Source organism: Pan troglodytes, chromosome 21, assembly GCF_028858775.2.
Source record: "Pan troglodytes isolate AG18354 chromosome 21, NHGRI_mPanTro3-v2.0_pri, whole genome shotgun sequence".
Classification (NCBI taxonomy): domain Eukaryota; kingdom Metazoa; phylum Chordata; class Mammalia; order Primates; family Hominidae; genus Pan; species Pan troglodytes.
The window spans coordinates 69,595,158-69,616,405 of NC_072419.2; the positions used below are offsets into that span (position 1 = coordinate 69,595,158).

General features: G+C 60.2%; 1 protein-coding gene across 50 annotated transcripts; it reads left to right on the forward strand.

The window, feature by feature from the left end:
- Positions 1–17,901, forward strand: ARFGAP1 (ADP ribosylation factor GTPase activating protein 1). 50 transcript variants are annotated; one of them, XR_008541289.2, is made up of 17 exons: positions 1–141; positions 2,794–2,857; positions 3,309–3,418; positions 3,698–3,869; positions 4,424–4,524; positions 5,336–5,422; positions 6,937–7,033; positions 9,335–9,391; positions 10,803–10,835; positions 11,835–11,864; positions 12,847–12,903; positions 13,807–13,866; positions 14,129–14,367; positions 14,515–14,591; positions 15,109–15,195; positions 15,679–17,642; positions 17,789–17,901. XR_008541289.2 is itself a non-coding variant. In XM_054674627.2 (16 exons), the coding sequence occupies exons 2-16, from the start codon at positions 2,798–2,800 to the stop codon at positions 15,738–15,740; spliced, it is 1,329 nt and encodes a 442-aa protein (XP_054530602.1). In that variant the 5' UTR covers positions 1–141; positions 2,794–2,797; the 3' UTR covers positions 15,741–17,901. The 50 variants fall into 50 exon arrangements, 37 of the variants coding, with proteins under 37 accessions (XP_054530602.1, XP_054530594.1, XP_009435883.1 ...); XR_008541287.2 differs by having other exon boundaries at positions 14,129–14,287; XR_008541292.2 differs by lacking the exon at positions 15,109–15,195.
- The last annotated feature ends 3,347 nt before the right edge of the window (positions 17,902–21,248 follow it).

Here is a 21,248-nt window from a genome sequence, read left to right on the forward strand (position 1 = left end):
CTCCCGTGAGACCTTGCAAAGCGCAACGTAGCCGGAAGCTGGTGGCGGCTGGTGGGCGACCGGGCGCATCCTCATTGCAGTGCGGCGGCCCTACCCCGGCCCTGGCCTGACCCCGGCGGCCCTGCCCGCCCCTCCCTCCAGGTAAGCGCGCGGCTCGGCGGCGCGGGCTCGGCCTGAGGTCCCGGCTGCCGCGGCGTCGTCCCCGGCCTTCGCGGGCGGACCTCCCTGCCGCAGCCTCCTCCACCCGGACCCCGTTCCACCCTGAGGCTGCTGCCCCAGAGCTTGGGGGCGCCCACCCTGACCTACCCCAGTTCCCTCGGCGCTGGGCGGCGGGGCCCTTCTCGCGCGGACGCCCCGCTGCAGCCGCCCCTCCGCCGTGCCGCCCCCCGCCCCTCGTGCCCCCTTCCGTACGAAGCTGCCCTCCACCCGCACCCCGAATCTGGAATCTCCCACCGGTTACGGGAGTCCAGAGGGTCCCTGCCCACGCACGTCGCCTCCCGGGGCGCGAGCAGGACCCTGCCCCGTCCCCTTCAACACCCTTTTCCCGAGCTCCTTCGGACCCAGGACTCGGCCTGGACACATCCCAGTCAGGTGGCCTCTGAAGCCCGGTGGAGCTTCAACCCCCTAAGAAGTGAGGGTCCTAAGAAGGAGATATATTTTTACATCTTGGTTTCAAGCGTTCAGAGTTTTTGCGTTATTTTTCAAGATAAACCATATTTGTACTTTTGAAGGTTAGGAGGTATTTGCTTTCGTGTTACTAACTTTAACATTTCAGGGAACTAGGGCTCTTGAATATCCAAAATAGTCACGTAGAGGAGTTCCTCTTAAATCCAAGCCAAGTCCTTTCCTTTACACACTCTCTCCCTCCGGTAGTTCTGTGAGTATCCTGTATGTTTTACCGTTAGAAATTCAAGCCGTCTCCTCATGGTTCTGACTTTTGTTTGCCTGTGTCTGTTGACCAATACATAAGCCCCGAGGGCAGGCGTGGTGCTATGGAAAGAGTACAGCACCGAGTATGGCGACCAGGATTGGTGTCGTCCTGCTTTGGCGGCTCACCTCCTCTCCGTGGGCCGTGGCTTCTGCATGTGCCGTGGTTCTGCACAGGGCCCTCAGTGGCTGCTGTGACAAGAATGTGTCCCGAGGCCCTTGTAAGCTCAGTCCCGCTCCCCGCTCCGCCAGGGCACCTCTCCACACAGGTTTTCCTTATTCCATCCTCAGTCGGCTGTATGGGTGGATGCTCAGTTTGATGACGGTATCCACCTGAATGAGTCATGCTGGGGTCCAGGTCCTGCGGTCAGGAGTGAGCATTCAGATGTCTGCCTCATGATCTGTGCTTCCTGGACACTCTTACAGAAGGCACAGAATTATGGAGCAGAAGGGAGCCCAGGGTGAACTTTTGGTTTTGTTTTGATGAACTGCAGAAAACAGGTGTTTATTTCCTAACTTTGAATAGGTTTAAGGTGGGCACTGGTCAATACTAGGAGTCATGGGCTTCAGAATTTAGAAACTTTGGCCATGTGGAGTTGGGACCCCCCCCCCCCCCCCAGTGAATATCTTATTTCTGGATACTTAAGATTAGAAATGAAATATAAGACAGAGGTTTTTCTTTTTTGTTTTTTAAAAGCTCTGCCTACACTGTGAATAGGAAAGCTGGTCTACACAGTCCTCTTAAACACAGTGAAGGAGGGAAGGGCTGGCACTGGGAAGGTCAGCAGTACACACGTGTGTAGCTTCCCATGGCTTACAGAGTTCACCGTGTTCTCTGTGTAGTGAGAGGTAGAGGGAACAGCACACGGCTCCGTTCATATTGAGAGGGGGATGAGCCTCAGAGAGACAATGCACTGAGGCATGGGCTGGCAGGCATCCAGGTCTGCTGCCTCCAGGCTGGACTGTCTTCTACAGTTTGCTCGGTGGCGTGGTGTGCAGGGCCACTGGGTCATTCTCCTTTGACGCTGGGGTTGGTACCACCCCTTCCTCTGGCTTTGAATCTTAACTATATCAATTTTCTTGGTCCTGAATTAGATGGGCCACCAGTTGAAGTTGTACTTTGCTAAAGCTAGGAGAGCTGCAGAGACATCCATAGGTTTTCTCTTCACCCTAAACCTTGTTGCTGCTGTCCCACTAGGGTCCCCGTGAGTCACCGTGGTGGGGGCTGATGGTCTGAAGCCACTCTCCTTGTCCTGCAGCAGCCACACTGTCGCCCCCATGCCTCAGAACGGCCCCAGAAGGACCTACTGCAGGTCCCCCAGTAGGCTGGACTTTCCACACACTCCAGGCAGCAGGGCACAGGCGGGAGCCTCCCTGCACTGCGTTGGGAAGGTGGTGGGGAGGCTGGAGCGCAGAGTCCCTGGGCTTCCTGTCGTTGGCAGTGATCAGCCCAAGTGTGGTGTGTCGCCTTTTAGGTGGAAAATCAAATTTTGCAGCCAATCTGTGTGTGTTTTTAAAGACTACCCCTTGCTGTGGATTTCACCATTAGAAGACAGGACTTTTTATAAATGGTGCAGTCTTGGTGACGAATAAGCTTAAGCAAAGAGGCAGCAGTAATTATATGGTCTTCCTGATCATCGCCCTGGCCGCAGCCTGGGAGCCTCCTGGGGGTATGGGGAACAGATTCTTCAGTAAGTGGTCCCCGCGGACCCCTGCTGTGAGTGGCCCTGTGACCGGGGCTTCCAAGCAGCTCAACAGATTGCCCCTCAGGTTTTCTGTTGTGTGGTGTTTTTGGACAGATGTTATTTTCTTTTTTGTAGAGTAGCCTGTTTGTAAGTTTAAAGTGTTTGTTTTTCTCCTTTGCAGCATCATGGCCAGCCCAAGAACCAGGAAGGTTCTTAAAGAAGTCAGGGTGCAGGATGAGAACAACGTAAGCCTCTGTCCCCCCACCCCCCACCCTAAGGCTTGGTCAGGGTCAGTGAGTTCCGGGAAATTGTACTCTGAGCCTGTAGTTCTGGGACCCTCCTGCAGTGGATGGTGGTTGGCGTGGCTCTGGACGTGCATGGCTTGTGCTGGCTGGTGGCTTGGGTGGCCGGCTCTTAGAGTGGTGCCATTTCTGGCGCTCATCACTGCTGGCTGTCAGGGGTGGGGGCTCCTCCACATTTCTCAGGTCACTCGCTCTAAGGACAGGTCCGCCTCGTCTTCCCGTGTCAACATTTTATTACACGGAGGCTCTTTCCCCTCACGCCTTGCCCTGACCCACACCCCCGGCCACCCTGGGCAGCCCTCTGCATTCGCTCCTTGAGGCCACCTGTCGGGTCTTTGGGGTCCCTGGGCTCTGCCCTGAGCCACCTGGTGAGTCACTTGTGGCCCCTTTGCAGGTTTGTTTTGAGTGTGGCGCATTCAATCCTCAGTGGGTCAGTGTGACCTACGGCATCTGGATCTGCCTGGAGTGCTCGGGGAGACACCGCGGGCTTGGGGTGCACCTCAGGTCAGTGTCCTGCCACTCCGGCTCTGCGGAGAGCCTGCGGCCACCCCAGCATCTGTTCCTGACACCGGAGGTGCTGACACCAGGGAAGCTTGGGGGCCACCTCCCATTGCATTGCCAGTGTCCACTCCAGTGACGCCATGGCACAGAGTTCCAGCTGCTGGCCACTCGGCCTCCCTGTGGCTGCTGCTTGCTGTGTCTAATTCTCAGGACGATGCTGGGTCGAGGGTGTCCCTGGGTGTCCCCGGTGCTGGTTGATCTGCTCGATCCTCTGCTTTCCAGCTTTGTGCGCTCTGTTACTATGGACAAGTGGAAGGACATTGAGCTTGAGAAGATGAAAGCTGGTGGGAATGCTAAGTTCCGAGAGTTCCTGGAGTCTCAGGAGGATTACGATCCTTGCTGGTCCTTGCAGGAGAAGTACAACAGCAGAGCCGCGGCCCTCTTTAGGGATAAGGTAGAGATGGGCCCGATTCACTCTTGCCCATGGTGTGGGGCTGCTCTGCCGTTTGTGGCAGCTGGACTGTGGCCTTTAGTGGTTCTGGAGTCGGTTCTTTTGCTGGTTCTAACACACCCACTGGGCCACACACAACTTGCCACCCTGGAGCAGAGGCTTCCTGCCCAGAGGGGAGGCAAATGGCTTGCGGGGGGAGACAGACCTTCCCCGCCTCCAGGGGAGAAAGCAGCTGTGACCGTTTATTGCCTCTGTGACCTGTTGGGCACAGTGTTTCTAAGAAGTTTGGAGGCCAAATAGGTGGGTCCCCCTGTGTTGGAAGTTGGAGCTGCACCAACTAGGAGCTCCCCAGCACTGTTGTTCATTGTAAAGTGAGTCCTGGCCTCGCATCCACACCTGGTCTGTGCACCTGAGCAGGGGCCATTGAGGGGGGCCAGGAGGAGGCTGCGGGTGGTGGGTGCTCCAGGCGGGCCGTGGGGGGTGCGCTAGAGTCAACGGTGCCCGAGGGCATCGCCAGGCGCCTTTATGCTCTCTAATGTCCTGTGTCTCCTTGTCAGGTGGCCACTCTGGCCAAAGGCAGAGAGTGGTCTCTGGAGTCATCACCTGCCCAGAACTGGACCCCACCTCAGCCCAGGACGCTGCCGTCCACGGTGCACCGGTAGCTGCTCCTCATGGGCCTTAGTACAGTTTCCACTGGGTCCTGAACTTAGTAGATTGGGTTTCTCCACAGAATTCTCCCCTTCTTTGCTGTTGTGACAGCTCTTTTCCCAGAAGTCAGTGGGAAAAACAGCTTTTTAAAATTGCCAAAACAATACAAGCTTTTAGTAAATTTAGACACCCATAGAGCTGTCTCAGATAGCACCCCAGGTGAGCTCCACACACCTTCCAGGTGTGCACACAGCCGTGTCTGCCCTGGCGCTGTGGGAGTTCACATCTTCATCTGCTCACGGGGGTGTTGTCTGCCCTTCCCCAGAGTTGCCCATCTGCCTGTGGCACTGGCCCTGGCACCCTTGAACTGACCCCGTCATGGATGCATCCCACGTCCTACTGCAGGAGCGTCCCGGGTGGGGTGACTGGGTAGCACGAGGCCTCCCCACCTCATCTGGAGCCCTGTAGTCCTGCCACGTCCACGTGCTTCTGACAGAAGGCTTTGCACTGTGGGCAACTCCGGCTTGATTCCAGGCCCTCGGCCCTCTTGCCTCACCTCTCCCCGCTGCCTCCTGCCAACGGGGAGAGCGCAGAGCCCACTGTGGAGGCCTCTCGTGTTGCCCATGAGGCTGGCATTGCTGGGGTTTCAGCACCTGAGCCCGAGCAGCCACTCAGAGCTGAAGGCCACCCTGGCCTCAGGTGCTCTCAGGGGTGACGTGAAGGCACTGCCCATGTAGGCCACATGGTTCTGGGGGTGCTTCTGGGGTTACCTCAGACTTCACCCAGTTTTGGCCTTACCAGCCTTCGATTCTCGGTTTCAGAGCCTCTGGCCAGCCGCAGAGTGTGACTGCCTCCTCGGACAAGGCTTTTGAAGACTGGCTGAATGATGACCTCGGCTCCTATCAAGGGTAAGGACTTGAGAGCTGGGGACACCTCGGGTGGGCCAGGCCCACAGGGTTCAGTCTGGTGGGTAGGGCTGCTTCCCTTGGGGCCTCCCATGTGCAGTGGGTGTGGGACCCAGGTATGCGCGGTGCAGGGTCTGATTGCAGTAAGCCCCAGCCAGCCCAGTGTGAATTGGGGGTCTTGGGTGTATTGCAGTGAGTCCCAGCCAGCCCAGGTGTGAATTGGGGATCTTAGGTGTATTGCAGTGAGTCCCAGCCAGCCTGGTGTGAACTGGGGGTCTTGGGTGTATTGCGGTGATCCCCAGCCAGCCCAGGTGTGAATTGGGGGGTCTTAGATGTATTGCAGTGACCCCCAGCTGCCCAGGTGTGAATTGGGGGTCTTGGGTGTATTGCAGTGAGCCCCAGCTGTCCAGGTGTGAATTGGGGGTCTTGGGTGTATTGCAGTGACCCCCTGCTGCCCAGGTGTGAATTGGGGGTCTTGGGTGTATTGCAGTGAGCCCCAGCTGTCCAGGTGTGAATTGGGGGGTCTTAGATGTATTGCAGTGACCCCCAGCTGCCCAGGTGTGAATTGGGGGTCTTGGGTGTATTGCAGTGAGCCCCAGCTGTCCGGGTGTGAATTGGGGGTCTTGGGTGTATTGCAGTGACCCCCAGCCGCCCAGGTGTGAATTGGGGGTCTTGGGTGTATTGCAGTGAGCCCCAGCTGTCCAGGTGTGAATTGGGGGGTCTTAGATGTATTGCAGTGACCCCCAGCTGCCCAGGTGTGAATTGGGGGTCTTGGGTGTATTGCAGTGAGCCCCAGCCAGCCCAGGTGTGAATTGGGGGGTCTTGGGTGTATTGCAGTGAGCCCCAGCCAGCCCAGGTATGAATTGGGGGTCTTGGGTGTATTGCAGTGAGCCCCAGCCAGCCCAGGTGTGAACTGGGTGTCTTGGGTGTATTGCAGTGAGTCCCAGCCAGCCCAGGTGTGAACTGGGGGGTCTTAGATGTATTGCAGTGACCCCCAGCTGCCCAGGTGTGAATTGGGGGTCTTGGGTGTATTGCAGTGAGCCCCAGCTGCCCAGGTGTGAATTGGGGGTCTTGGGTGTATTGCAGTGACCCCCAGCTGCCCAGGTGTGAATTGGGCGTCTTGGGTGTAGAGAAGTGCTAACACTTAGAAGAAAAGCATAACACATTTTCTGCCTGGAATCTGCTGGACCTATAAATGAATTTTTATCCCCAAAGCTGTCATATTAAGTTGTTTTGATCCTTCTTCTAGTACTTCTGTGGCTGGGTTTGGGGACTTGCTGGGGACCCTGTGGTGATGTGGCAGGAGGGTCTTTTTAAATGAGCAGAAAGCACATCTCTCTGCTGCCGGGGAGCTGCCGAGGCTCCTGCTGCCATAGGAGGCAGCGTGCATGTCCTGTGCGTGGGGACGTTGGCACATCCCCCAGAGCCCCAGCCTTGCCTCTGTTCAGGGCCCCACGCCTTCAGGAGGAGCAGGGTTCATGCCCGCATCTTCGGCCGCTTGTCCGCTTTGTTTTCAGGGCCCAGGGGAATCGCTACGTGGGGTTTGGGAACACGCCACCGCCTCAGAAGAAAGAAGATGACTTCCTCAACAACGCCATGTCCTCCCTGTACTCGGTGAGGACTTGGCCCTGCAGAGCATCTCCCATGGGCAGACCCCGGCCTGAGGGCACGACGGGCCATAGTGGGCAGTGTGGCAGTCCTGGAACATGTGCTCTTTGCCTTGTTCTGATCTAAGGACCCCTCTCTTACCTTCAGCGACGTTTTCTTTCAAAAATGTGGCTTAAATTTTTCAGATCCCAAATGTATTCAATCACTTCCTTTTTTTTTTTTTTTTTTTTAAGACGGAGTCTTGCTTTGTCGCCCAGGCTGCAGACTGGAGGGCAGTGGTGCGACCTCAGCTCACTGCAACCTCTGCCTCCCAGGTTCAAGTGATTCTCCTGCCTCAGCCTCCTGAGTAGCTGGGATTATAGGCACCTACTATCACGTCAGGCTAATTTTTGTATTTTTAGTAGAGATGGGTTTTCACCAGGTTGGCCAGGTTGGTTTCGAACTCCTGACTTCAGGTGATCTGTCCGCCTCGGCCTCCCAAAGTGCTGGGATTACAGGAGTGAGCCACCGTGCCCGGCCGTCACTTACTTCTAACACAAAATGTGTGTATTTCAAATCTAACAACAGCCATTCTTCCAAGGAACCCAAGGACTCTGATGGCAGCCACTTGGCCAGGTTCTCTGCAGAGGGGAGTGCTACATGCATTGGGAAGCTGGCTCTGTGCTTGGGTCTCTGGCAGCGCTGGGAAGTTGCTCGGGCGCTGCCTGAGGTCACTCAGGGCCATTTCTGGTCTGGGGATGCCTGGAAGCTCCAGGTCAGATGTTCAGAGTATGACACCCTGGGCTTGTTGCCATTTTGCTATTAACAGGAATATATTTTGTTCCACTTTCTTTTTCCAAGGAAATTTTTACCATCTTTAAAAAATGATTTTTGTAGGTGTGATGGCTCACGCCTGTAATCCCAGCACTTTGGGAGGCCAAGGCGGGTGGATCACCTGAGGTCAGGAGTTCGAGACCAGCCTGGCCAATGTGGCGAAACCCCGTCTCTACTAAAAAAATATAAAAATTAGCCAGGCGGGGTGGCATGTGCCTTGTAGCCCCAGCTACTGAGGAAGCTGAGGCAGGAGAATTGCTTGAACCCGGGAGGCGGAGGTTGCAGAGAGCCGAAACAGCACCATTGCACTCCAACCTGGGCGACAGAGTCCGACCCCATCTCAGAAAAAAAAAAAAAAGATTTTTATTCATTGCAGCATTGTTGTCCGTGACACCAGCAACCTGAGCCTTTGGCCACGGGGGCCGCTTAAACGGGAGCTTGCGCTGAGAGCCAAGGAAGGGCTTATTTTGTTTTTTGTTTTTTTGTTTTTGTTTCTTTTGGAGACGGGTCTTGCTCTGTTGCCAGGGCTGGAGTACAGTGGCATAATCATAGCTCACTGTGGCCTGGAACCCTGGGCTCAACCATCCTCCCACCTGGGCCTCTCAAGTTGCTTAGCCTCCCAGAGTTCTGGTATTACAGGCATGAGCCACCACGCCTGGCCAGAAAGGGCTTTTTAATAACTAACATGACAAGATCTTCTAAGTATGTTAACTGGAAATAAGCAGGTTTAGAACGGGTGTCTTCATCTGCAAGAGCCCCCAAGTGTGTGGAGCTTCCAGTTGCTCGGGGTGGCCTGGTTGCACCTCTGGCCGCTGACGGCCATGGTTGCTTGCCCTTGCAGTCATTGCTACATCTTTAGGGAAGAAAAGCGCATTTTTCCAGCCTGTGCGTGGGCTTCATTTTTGTGGCCCTTCCTTCTGCTGCCTTTTGCTGGGAAGCTGCTCTCTGGGGAAGGCAGCTCAGCTTGGTGATCTCTCAAGTGAGGGTGCCTTTGCGCTTCCTTTAGGAGGAAGAGGGTGAGTTGTGATTGAAATGAGACGTTTATTTTTTTAAATAGCTTTAATTATCTTGGGAGGCTCAGAAGGAAACCCTGAGCGTAGATGCAGCAGAGCAGGTTACGGTGGTCGTGACCCTACACGCCTCACCTCTGCCTGTTCCTCTAGGGAGGCAGGAGGGAGCGCCGGCCGTGGGGAGGGGTCCTGCCCTGCAGGGTGGGCTTGCTTCTTGAGGGTGGTGGGAGCCACGGGAGGCTGGTTTGCGCTGTGTTGGGAGCACTGCAGTTGGCGAGGTGGGGGTAGAGGGTGCATGTCTGTTGTGCCCTGGGTCCAGTTGCACTCCTCCAGCAGCCTGGAGAAGCAGGCGCGGTGGGGTCAGGTTGGGACGGGGACCTGGGGCAGCCTCTGCCTTGGTCCTCTTCCTTGCTGAGATACTCTGCTCAGCGCCGGGTTCCTGGGCCCCAGTCCTGATGTGGCTGCTCTTTGTCGCCTCCCTCAGGGCTGGAGCAGCTTCACCACTGGAGCCAGCCGGTTTGCCTCGGCAGCCAAGGAGGGCGTAAGTCACTGTCCCCGCCATGCCACTGTCCCCACCAGGCCCTCGGGACACTGGCCGCTGCTGGCCTGGGGTTCTGGGAGCTGCAGAAGGGATGTGGGACACAGGGTTTCTGGGTGCTGTAACCATAGGCTGTGCCAACGCAGTACCAGCCAGGGTGGTCCCAAGGCCTTGGGGGTTCTGCAGGAACACAGCAGCCCAGGCTGTCAGGAGCCGCTCCTGTGTCAGACCAGCTGCTGGCAAAGGGGTCCCGCCCTGATGAAAGTGAGGGAGATGTGAGCCCCATTGATTCCTAGACTCCACCCTATCCAAGCAGGGCAGGTCTCCGGCACCCTGTGCCCTGGAGCTTCTTCTGGGGCTCAAGTCGTGTTTTGATAGCGATTTCTCTCTTTCGCCTGCTCCTCAGCCTGAAATGAGGGGAGGATTTGGGGCTTTCATCAGGGCAGACAGTGAAGCATGAGGCAGAGACCCAAGAGCAGGCCTGACACCAGGATGGGGCGTGGGCCCCCAGGGGCTGGGCTGTGGTGTTACAGGAGAAGGGGAAGCCCAGAGCAGGGCAGCGCGGGGCAGCTGGGTGCCTGCAGCTGCCCGCACAAGCAGCCAAGGCACCTAGGGTGGGGCTCTTGTGAGCGGAAGTCACGGTGCGCACCTGTCAGATGTCCCCGTGGTCACCCTGGCCCCGTGTCTTCCCCCGTCACAGCGCTCACCTGTCACATGCCCCTGTGGTCACTCTGGCCCCGTGTCTTCCCTGGGAGAGGAAGGCCTGGGAGGGCCCTGGAAGGGGCAGCAGGCCAGGTGTCCATGCTCCAGCTCCCACGGCCCCGTGACTTTGCCGAGCGTCAGCTTCTGGTTCCCGCCAGGGCCTCCGTTTTCTCGTCTCCACGGGAGGGCTGCGGCCTGGGGAGGCCCAGGTACCTTCCAGCCAGAGTGTCACGACCGGGCCTTTTCTCCTCCCCCAGAGCTTTAAAGTGACCAAGGTGCCTGGACTGTGCTGGGCATGGAGCCGTCCCCACAGCGGGGTAGATGGGGCTGGGGCGGTGGCATTGTCCATTGAAGATAGCGCTGGTGTGGCTTCCCCAGCCTGTCTTCTGCTCCAGCAGGCCCCGGCCCTGTCCTGAAGTCTGGAGGATGGGGTTGGCCCTGATGTTCCCTGGCCTTGCACGCTGCTCATTGTGCCCTCACCCCAATAGCACACCGAGCTGGCCTCCCTCTAGGGAGAGGCCAGCATTTGTGCTAATTCAGTGCCCGCTGCAGCTCTTCTGGGCATCTGAGAGTTAATAGGGCCCGCCCAGAGCCGCTGGCAGCCCGGGGGCCATTGAGAGACAGTCCTGGACCTGAGTCTGTGGGCCCTGAGGAAGGATGCCTGGCAGCCCGTGTTAAGTCTGTCAAGCCTTGTCTTTGTTTTTCATTTTAGGCTACAAAGTTTGGATCCCAAGCGAGTCAGAAGGTAACAGAGGAGAAGCTTCTGCACCCTGGTGCATCTGAAACTATCCTGAGTCTGACGTCACATGCAGCACCTGAAGCTGCCTGGTTCCCTCTTCTCAGGCCACATGCTCAGAGCTGAGGGGTCCCAGCGTAGAAGGGGGTGTTCCTGCCATGTTGTTCCCCTCCTCATGCCTGGGTGGCTGCCTCATGGACCCGCTCAGGGCCTGCAGGGCCAAACTCGTTTCCTGTTCACTGGTAGCTGGTACCGGTGTGCGGCCACTGTGGCCGGCCACCTTGTTGGGAGCAGGACTGCCCGGCTTGGCAGATGGCCCGCGCTGGCGGTGGCCGCTCAGCCAGAAGGGCCGCTGTGGTTGGTGCTGTGCCTGCGGCACACCGGACGCGTCTGCGCTTCGAGGCAACGGGGCGTCCCTTTGCTCTGGCCAGGGCTTCCCCCAGTTGGGGCAGTGTGGCCTCAGGCCTTTGCATGTTTTTTATTCTTTAGGATGTGGGTAGGGGCCCCGCAGTCCCCACTTGGTGGTCAGGGCTGTGATCTGGCTGTCCTCGGGTTCAGAATCACACCCAGGAGGCAGTACCCATGTGAGGCTCACCATGAAAGCTCAGGACTGCAGGCGTGGAGCTGTGCATGGCTCTAGGACGCGCCTTTGCCCCCTGGGCGAGGGAGTCCTTTCTCACGAGGTGCCCATCCGTCACCCCCGTGGCCCATATCACCCCTTCCTCTCTGAGGGAGTCTCCCCACGTGCCCACCCCCAGCTGCAGGGACGCCCATCTGGCTTTTTCGCGGGCCTCCCAGGGTCCTGAGGTGCAGTCGCTCGCGCAGTTTCTGAAGGTGGTGGTCAGTTCCAGGGCAGGGAGCGGCTGCTCCAGGGTTGTGTTGCTGAGAGCCTGCCCGGTGCTGCCTTAGTGTTGCGGCACCCCATGGCGGGTTCGAAGGCACTGCTGGTTACTAATGCCGCCCCTCACCTTGCTCTCTCCTCACCTGTCTTCTTGCTGTCGGGTAAAGTTTTGGGGTCACAAGCAGCAGCCGGAGCCGGTAAAGCCCGTGTCTGCTCGTGCATGCCGCCCGCATCTCCGCCGAGAATGTGCTTGGCTTCCTCTGTCCCTCCTGCGTGCTGCCACTGTCTTGTGTCACCTCACATGTGCGCACGCTCAGACCCTCTCCCTGGCCTCGGTCCATGGCTCTCCTTTAAGATCCAGGATCTGCATCAGGCTTGGCTGTGTGTGCCTGTCACCCCTGCGCAGTACCACTGCGCTCCCCCCAGGCAAAAAAATGAGACCCCCATCTGCAACACACAGACCCCCAACCCAGGCCTGCTGCCGGGGAGGTGCTGGAGGGAGGGCGGGGGCACTGGGCGCAGAGCTGCTGAGCAGGGTTTCCTGGCCACCTGCGCTCCCTTGAACGCAGTGGAAAGGGGAAGATCTTTGCTCTATGACGAGTTCTTCCCTTTCCGGCCTTTGATCCGTGCTGCTCCCTGCCTTTGAGGGAAGAGGAGGCCTCACACCACATCCCCAGGTGGCCACGTGGCCCCAACTCCACTGACCCAGGATCAGGAGAGGCTGAGCTCCTTTCTCAGCAGCTTCTTCCTATGGCCCCAGCCTCCGTGCCCTCTTCCCTCCAGGGGGGACTCGGTGACTGCCTGGGGAGGAAGGAGAGGCGTCGCAGGTCAGCATGGGGTGGCTACAGCTGGCGTTGGCCTCAGGCACAGGCTCCACAGGGCATGTTCCCACCAGCCCGGCCCTGCCGGCCGCATGGTGGCGCGTGAGGGAGGACCCTGGAGGGGGACCTTCCTGCAAGAATTGGTGGGGGCCGCGGTCTCCGCCTTCTAGAGGTGGCGGCCTACTGCCCTTCAGGTGTTGTGTGCAAAGCCCCGTTTCCTGCTCCCTGCGCTTGTATCCTGCTGCCTTCCCTCCTGCTGGTGAAGCTCGTGCTGCCCTTTGCTGGCCTGTGCTGCCACTGCCGACCCATGTCCCGTGGTGGAGCTGTCGTGGGGCTCACGTGACTTCCCTTCCTACAGGCGTCCGAGCTGGGCCACAGCCTGAACGAGAACGTCCTCAAGCCTGCGCAGGAGAAGGTAACGGGCAGCTCTGGGTGGTTGTGCCTGGAGCCCTTCACTCCAGGGGACGTGGGTGTGTCAGGGGCGTTAGGGGGATTGTTTGTCCAGCAGCTGGGACTCAGCGAGGCCCAGCCTCACACCCCACCTCTCCAGCACAGGCGTCCTCCTTGGGGCCTGGGCGCCTCTTGGACCCCCCAGCTGGTCCCTTCCCCTGGCCTAGGGCCTCCCTTGCAGTGCCCCCAGCCCAGCACCCCCAGCCCACCTCCGTTCCTCTGCCTCACCCCTACAGCTGGTCCCCCAGCCCAGCACCCCCAGCCCACCTCCGTTCCTCTGCCTCACCCCTACAGCTGGTCCCCCAGCCCAGCACCCCCAGCCCACCTCCGTTTCTCTGCCTCACCCCTACAGCTGGCCCCAGAGCCCAGCACCCCCAGCCCACCTCCGTTCCTCTGCCTCACCCCCACAGCTGGCCCCCCAGCCCAGCACCCCCAGCCCACCTCCGTTCTCTGCCTCACCCCCACAGCTGGCCGCGGAGCTGTGCCCAGAGGAGGCTCTGGTATGGGAATGATGCCTGCCATCCTAGGGGGTCAAGAGCCCCACCAGCTCCCTGCCTCCTTCGGGGCCTGACTGGGACAAGTGGGGAAGACCCACCTGGGGCAGCGTGGGGTGTCCTCAGGTCACGTTGCTATTTGTCAGCAGTGGCTGGCAGGGGCCACGTTTGCAGACACCAGGCCTCACAGTGACATGGTTTCTTGATGCTGGAATCCCTTTGGGGCCACTGTAGAACTTTCTGGGGCTCAGCCTGATGGGTATCCACATGCCTCTGATATTTCGGATGCCCTCACCAGGGAATTTCTGCACTCCTGAAGCTTTAAGCTTTCATCTCTCCCGCCCCCATTAATGCCGCTGTCTTCATCCGTGCAGGTGAAGGAGGGAAAGATTTTTGATGATGTGTCCAGTGGGGTCTCTCAGTTGGCGTCCAAGGTAGGGAGCCTGCCAGATACGCGGGCACAGTCGAAGCCAGTCTCCATATTCCACGGCCCTGGGCGTGAGAGCAGGGTGTGCCCCGTGCAGCCCTCAGCCCAGCTTGGCAGTGGCCGCTGTCCTCTGAGACGGGAGGAGAGCTGCCCAGCCTGACAGCCCGAGGGATATGGAAACAGCTTGGCCCACTGCGGCCCGGTCAGCCACTAACTGTCACTTCTCCCTCTGCTCTTATCTTGCTGCTGCTGGCCTTTTCCTCGGTAAGTGCCAGCACCGTCTTTGCTGCCATCAGTCCCACTGCTCTGCGGGCCATTTGGAGCGTGCATTTTGTCCTGTTTCCTGGCATGAGGCGCTCTGCGGACAGACGGGGAGGGAAGAGCAGGCCTCGCTCCTCTCCCCCAAGCATGTGGTGGGAGCTCTTGAGGTCTGTGCACGAGGCTGTCCTCGCTGCCATGTCCCACACTACCTGGCGCCGCTGCAGAGTGGCCGGGCGCGTCTGTGTCTGTACGTGTGTGCGAGGCACCTCTTGTTTCTGGATTTTGCCTGGGTCTTCTCAGCGGGACGGCGCGCGCCGGCTTGCGTGTGGGGGCCTCCTGAAGCTGCTTGTGCCGCGACAGGGCCTGCCTAACCTCTCTTCCTGTCTCCTTCCAGGTCCAGGGAGTCGGTAGTAAGGGATGGCGGGACGTCACCACCTTTTTTTCGGGGAAAGCAGAGGGCCCCTTGGACAGGTACGCTGTGTCCCCTCCTGGGCCTTGCATCCCACTCCCCTGCCTTGGCCACTCCTCCCACAGGGTCTCCAGGAGGTGGCTGGCATCCTTGCTGGGGAGGGAAGGGGCACTGTGGAGCCTCTCCGGGAGGTGGCTGGCATCTTTGCTGGGGAGGGGGCACTGTGGAGGCTTTCCGAGTGCTCTGCAGCTGCAGAGGCCTGTCCTGCCTGTCTCTGTCCTGCTGTGTGCTCTTTGGAACCCTGCAGGAGCTGGGCTCCCCAGGCTAGGGTGGGAGGGAGGGTCTCACCCACACGCCCCCACGTAGGAGGAGCTGGCGCTGCTCTGCTGTTCCTCTGTCTCTCAGACTCTGGGTGGATGGAGCAGGTCGGGGGCCAGGGGACAGGAAGGCTGGGGCCCCAGAGACCTGTCCTGGACCCCATGTCCAGCTCTGCCCTTAGTGCTGGGCGCCCTTAGTGCTGGGCACCCCAGGTGCTTGTGCTGGAAGCTGGCTGCTGTTCTCGGCCTCTGACCCCAACAGGGGAACCACCGGGGATCTCATCGGGCCTGGCCTTGTGCTGTCTACTGAGAGGCCAGCCCTGGTGGGCACAGATGCGCTGCCCACTAGGTGGGTCCAAATTTTCCCTGCAGACACCACGTCCCTTCTCTCCCTCTGTGTATGTGGTTTTTCAGTGGTGTGATTGCAGCTGAGGACAGAGGGCAGGGCCAGATCTGGGGCCAGAGTAGCTGAGGGCGTCGCTTGGGAGGGCCTGTGTCCGGGCTTGAGGCCAAGTGCCCCTGCCCCTCCCCACTTGACTAAACCACTGTTTTATTGCAGCAGTTTGGAGCTGGTAGAAAAGGAAGTTTTCTGTAAAACTGTCCTCCAGTTTGGGTGGTTGATAAAGAGTGGGCCCTGGTTCTCCAGCTCCCCAGCAGTTTCCTCTGCTCTGAAGCGGGAGAAACAGATCCCACCTGGTGGGGCTGCTGTGGACCCCGAGTGCTGGCCTGGGAAGGCGGTCACTGTCCAGGTGCAGAGCTCTCGGCGGCACAGAATTCCCAGTGGTGGACTGAGTAACAGTCATTTAGAGTCCCCCTTCTGTCTCTTTAAAAGCCCCTCGGAGGGCCACAGTTATCAGAACAGCTGTCCGGACCACTTCCAAAACAGCAACATAGACCAGAGCTTCTGGGAGACCTTTGGAAGTGCTGAGCCCACCAAGACCCGCAAGTCCCCGAGCAGCGACAGCTGGACGTGCGCGGACACCTCCACCGAGAGGAGGAGCTCGGACAGCTGGGAGGTGTGGGGCTCGGCCTCCACCAACAGGAACAGCAACAGCGACGGCGGGGAGGGCGGGGAGGGCACCAAGAAGGCAGTGCCGCCGGCCGTGCCCACTGATGATGGTTGGGACAACCAGAACTGGTAGGGCCCACCGCGCCCCCATCCCCAGCGCCCCCGGGCGACTTCGTGTTTGCACTCTGCCCTCATCGTTCCTCCTCCTTCCATTTGACCCAAGAATCAGCAACTGCAGTGTGAGGACAGCGTCTCGGGAGGCAGGACCCTAGGGAGACCCGGGTGCGCGCCGCCTGCGCGTGGGGAGTCTCGGTGCGTGGGGGCGGCTTGCTGTCCAGCCTGTGTGGGGGCCGTCCTGTCCCACACTCCCCTGGGCCTTCTTGGACTCAAGGCCGGGGCTCTGCGTGGCTTGCTGGGAGGTGGGCTGCAGCACAGAGGCCTGTGACCGCGTTCCAGCGGCCGGTTCACTACGCAGTGTCTCTGGGGCCTGGGACCAGCCACGTGCCGAGCTGTCAGCGACGTGAGGTGTCCCTTCTCGTTGAGATATTTAACTTTGGCTTTGCTCTAGTTCTTTCTTTTTGAAGAGAGTGACTGGAGTGGTAAAGATGGAAATGCTGGAAACGATACTGGCGCTCACGCTGCCATCCGACCACCCTCGGCTCCCGAGTCCACGCCTGCCTGGGCCTGTGCTGTCAAACCCGCGTCGGTCGTAACCCTCTGTGGCTCCCCTGCATCAGCACCATCCCACCACCAAGTTCACCAGGTTCACCAGAGACGGCCTCCACAATAGCCACACCCACACCTGAGCTGTTCTCAGTGCTGAAACTTGACCATCCTGGAACACCCTGGAAGAAAAAGGAGCGCAGGGTGGGCCTTCGGCCCTGATGCAGGAGGGTGCGATAGCGGACGTGGCCAGGCAGGAGGGGCCGGGTTCAGGAGCTGAGCAGGGGATGCCTGTGCGTGGTGCCTGGGTCTAGGGAAGCTCCAGCCCCGGGATGGGGCTGCCCTGCACACCGGTGCCCACCACATGCCAACCCTCACCTCCCCGAGGACTGGATGATGTGCTGCCACGTGTGACTCGTCTCCCTTGTCCGCCCTGTGTGACCCTCAGTCTTGCCAGCCATGCATGCGCCCGAAGCTCGTGCAGTTTGTACGTGAGGTGCTCTCTTCCCTGCCACCGTGCTCATCACTGTGGCTTTGGCCACGCTCCCTGGTCACCCCACTTCCTGGTCGCCGTCTGCAGCGCTCCTGGAGCAGCCTGGGCCCTTCAGCCCCTGTGCTCGTCCCACCCTGGGGACTCAGCCACTTGCAGAACAGGATGGGACCGAGATTTCAGCGAGCCCTCCTGGCGCCCGGTCCTCCCTGTGGGCACCAGCCCTCTTGGTAGCTGGTGTGGAGGGCCGGTGTCCTTGGCTGCCACGGAGGGATTTGATCACCGAAGCAGCCACCTGCTGTAGTTGGACCTGAGGTCAGAGGTGGGGGATCAGAGGCTCAAGGTGCTGAGAAGCCACCGGGAAAGCGGCCAGCACAAAGGGCCCAGGAAGCCAGCCCCCGAGAGCTGAGCGTGGGGGTCTTTGCGTGTCTTTCTCCAAGCTGAGACGTGGGCGGCCGCGTGGTATCTCCCGAGGGCTGCTTGGACCCTGGTGGGCTGAGTGCTCCGAGGAGGGGTGGACTCCACCCTGGACAGTGGGATGTGTTGTTCCATGTGCCTGTTTCCACGCCAGCACCTTGACTTGGCAGCAGGGAGCCAAGGTCTGTCCCCACCCAGGAGGGTGCCTTCCTCGGAGGTAGGGGGACGGCCCACTCTGCCCCAGGGAGTCCCTTTTGATGGGAAGTGCAGTCAGCAGCGTGGAGGTGTCTGGGCCACCTTCAGAAGGTGGATGTGGTGGCCGAGACCCCGTCCACGGAGGGTGACGGCCTTTCCCTTCCGCAGGTGCGGGCAGGTGGGCCTGGGACCGGTGCTGGGGCCTCTCCTGGCTGTGTGTGAGGGCCCGTGTGGAAGGCGCAGACCTGACAGCATTCCAATAAAGCATACGGGAACATGCAGAACGTCTGGGTGCATCCCAAGGGGCCACTTCCAGTGCTGTGCGAGTAGGGTCATGGGACCCCCGGGAAGGCAGGGGTGGGACACTAGGAATCGTGGGCGGGCTCCCTCACTGCTCCTGGCCCCCTCCACCTAGCCCTCCTGGGGAGGCCCTGGCATCACCCCATCTAAGCCAGAGCTTCTGGGGAGTAGGGGAGCAGGCAGCTGGGTGACCCAGCCAGGGAAGAGTTTACGGGGTCCTGGCATGTGCCTCCGGCTGGCCAGCGAGACACTGTGGTGGGGTCCAGTGACCTTTGGCCCGGGGAGGTGGGCAGTGGCTCCTGTAGTAGAGGATGGCACCAGGGCCTGTGTCTAGGAGAGCTCCTGCCCCTCCCAGAGATTCAACACCGCTCATGCTGGGGACGATCCCAGCCCGTATCCAGGAAACTCCAGGTGCCACCTGATGCTGGGGTTGGAGGGCAAGGAGGGTGGCTGTAGCCAGGAGAGGCCCACAGAGGTCCTGGAGTCTCTGTGTCTCAACTGGGCGGCTCCCAAAGGTCGGCCTGCTCTGTGGCAGCGCTTTAGGGCAGGTGGGCTGAGGTCAGAACTGCCGGATGGGGAAGACGAAAGTGGCGGGTCCCGGCCAGGCTTTGTGGGCCTGGAGTCCGTTCTTGGTTGAAGCCTGGTCTCGGTCTCTGGCCAGCTTGGTGGGGCATGGGCAGTAACGCTGCACAGCTCCCAGCCTCCAGCATGCAGTTCCACCCCTACCGTGGCTCCAGGAGTCCAGGCTGACCACGCTGGGCACCTTCTGCCACCCGTCCCTTCCCTTGAGCCAGCCTCTGCTGTCTGTCCCCAGATACTGGCGTGACCCAGTGGATGCTCAAGGCCAGCTTCTGCCCTTCCCGAAACTTTTCTAAGTGCACTCGGTTTCCCCTGGCCACCCACTCATCACGCCCGCTGGCCCCCTGTTGAGCCTTCCAGGGACAAGCCCTACCCTGTGAGCCTTCATTGCTGGCCGACAGAGGAGGCTGGGTGAGGCTGACGGCTGTGGGGCCTGGCCCTGCTCTGTTCTGACCCAGCCAACACAGTCAGGCGGGGGTTGGGGGTCAGTCCCCAGAGCACTGAGGCTTCTCGGGGGCTGGAGGCTGCACAGGAAGCCACTGGGGCCATGTCCCCAATTCTGGGACCTCTGGGCCTGGGATCCCACCTGGAACCGGGTGATGTGTGACTGGCCACAAGCATGCGGGGGGTTCCTGTGGGGTTGGGGCCTCAGGCCACAGTACCCTGGTGAGGAGAGGACAGTGGCCGACCCAGGTTCTGTCCTGTCCCTTTGTCGTTTGTGACCCCGGCAGCTCGCCGGCCCTGCCTGAGCCAGATCACTGCCACGTGGTCTGAGGGGTGCTGCAGAGGTGTCAGGAGTCCAGGAGCAGGGGCGGGGTGAACAGGCAGACGGGTCCGCCCTTGGGGAGCTCACATTTCATGAGCCAGGAATGCTGGGTTCCTGACTGCCTGGTCTGTGATGACCCTGACGCTGGCTTGCATGTGTGGGATGTGGGTGCACACGCCTGTTCCCAGGAGCCTGTGAGCCGGGGCTGCACCCCTGCGCCTGGTGCCTGGTGCCTGGTGCCCGTCTGCCAGGCTGGGCGCCCTCCTCTGGCCATGGCCGGGACTGCAGGCACCAGCGGCCCCCTGGGAGCCTGCCACTGCGACGACCTGACACCATCTCCCAGGCTGCTTCCCCGGGACAGCCAGTTGGTGGATGGGCTGTGCAAGAGGTGGCCATGGGCCGGGTGCGGTGGCTCACACCTGTAATCCCAGCACTGTCGGAGGCCGAGGCGGGTGGATCACCTGAGGTCGGGAGTTCGAGACCAGCCTGGCCAACATGGTGAAACCCCATCTCTACTAAAAATACAAAAATTAGCTGGTTGTGGTGGTGGGTGCCTGTAATCTCAGCTACTCAGGAGGCTGAGGCAGGAGAATCGCTGGAACCCGGGAGGCTGAGGTTGCCATGAGCCGAGATTGCGGCATTGTTCTCTAGCCCAGGTGACAACAGCGAGACTCCGTTTCGAGAAAAAGGAGGTGCTCATGAAGAGGTGTATCCTGAATCCGAATCGGTGTGGCCCAGGGATCCAGGGAGGTGATGGAGAGGTTGGCCCCTCTCCTCCGCAGCATCCAGCCTGGGCCTTTGCCTCCAGCAGGTGTCACCTCTTCCTCTGTGGCTGCTGTGCCAGCGCTGGCCTCTCACCGAGCACCTCCAGCTCATCTTTTGCCTCTGGAGGCTGAGCCTGGGGCCAGGCCAAGTGGTTTCTCTTCAGCTACCAGAGCAGCAGGCGGGGTCGGGAGAGGCTCATCCTCCCTCAGGCCTCAGGCAACCCAGGGTCGGGAGGCCTCAAGGGGGCTGGCCCTTTCACACTGTCCTGAGTGCAGAGGAGGCATGGACTTGGGGACTGGGCTCACAAGGCCGACAGCTGCCTCCAGTGGCCCTGAAGCACCCATGCGACGCGTGGTATTAGGCTGGGGTCCTTAAAGACAGAGGTCGGGACAGGTATTTGGGTGCACTCGGGTGTATCAGGGCGGCAGATGCCTCGGCCAGATCCACCTTGAGCTGTGGACAGTGAGTTTCTCAGGAGGCTGTGCAGTGAGGCCGGGATGCCTACACTTGCGTCACCACCCAGTCATTGGGCAAGGGCCGCTGGGGTGCATCTGTAATCTCCCAGGCAGTCCCGGGGCAGGGACAGCTGTGAGCGGCGGGCCCTTTATAGCCGGCAGGTGCTACGGGACTCCGCGCTGCCTAGGTGGGGCCTTATGTCACAGCAGGGGTGGGACAGGGGCAGGGCCAGGGCAGGGGCAGGGCCAGTGTTGGGCTGCTCCAGTTGGGAGCAGCCCAGGGTCCCGTCGGGTCAGGGGCCTGTTTTCCAGGCCTGGGCACCTGCTGAAGCTCTGGTTACCGGCACCAGTCTGCAAAGTGGGTTGGGTGGTGGCAGCCTTTAGGATAGGCTGGGAGGGCATACTGGGGGAGGGGAAGGGTGACCTCATGGGTGGGGGACCAGGTGCCGCTGCAGCCTGCTCCCCACAGTGGGCAGCCAGAACCCCTAGTGTCCAGCACCCACACGTGGCGGCCTTGGCATCTGAGTGGCTTTCCCTGTGAGCCCCTCCTTGTAGGATGGACCCTCTGGGAGTGAGGAGTAAAAGTGTTGGGCCGTGCAGCCCCTGCCTCCTCACTGGTGGGACCCTGCCCTGCTGTGCAGTGGGGTCCTTCATGCTGGGATCTTTGTGGTCCCCGTTCTTGGAGAGATGCCCGGGGCGGCAGACAGGAAGGGTGGAGGGCAAAGGGAGGGGAGGAGAGAGAGGCAGGCCGAGGGGTGGGTCG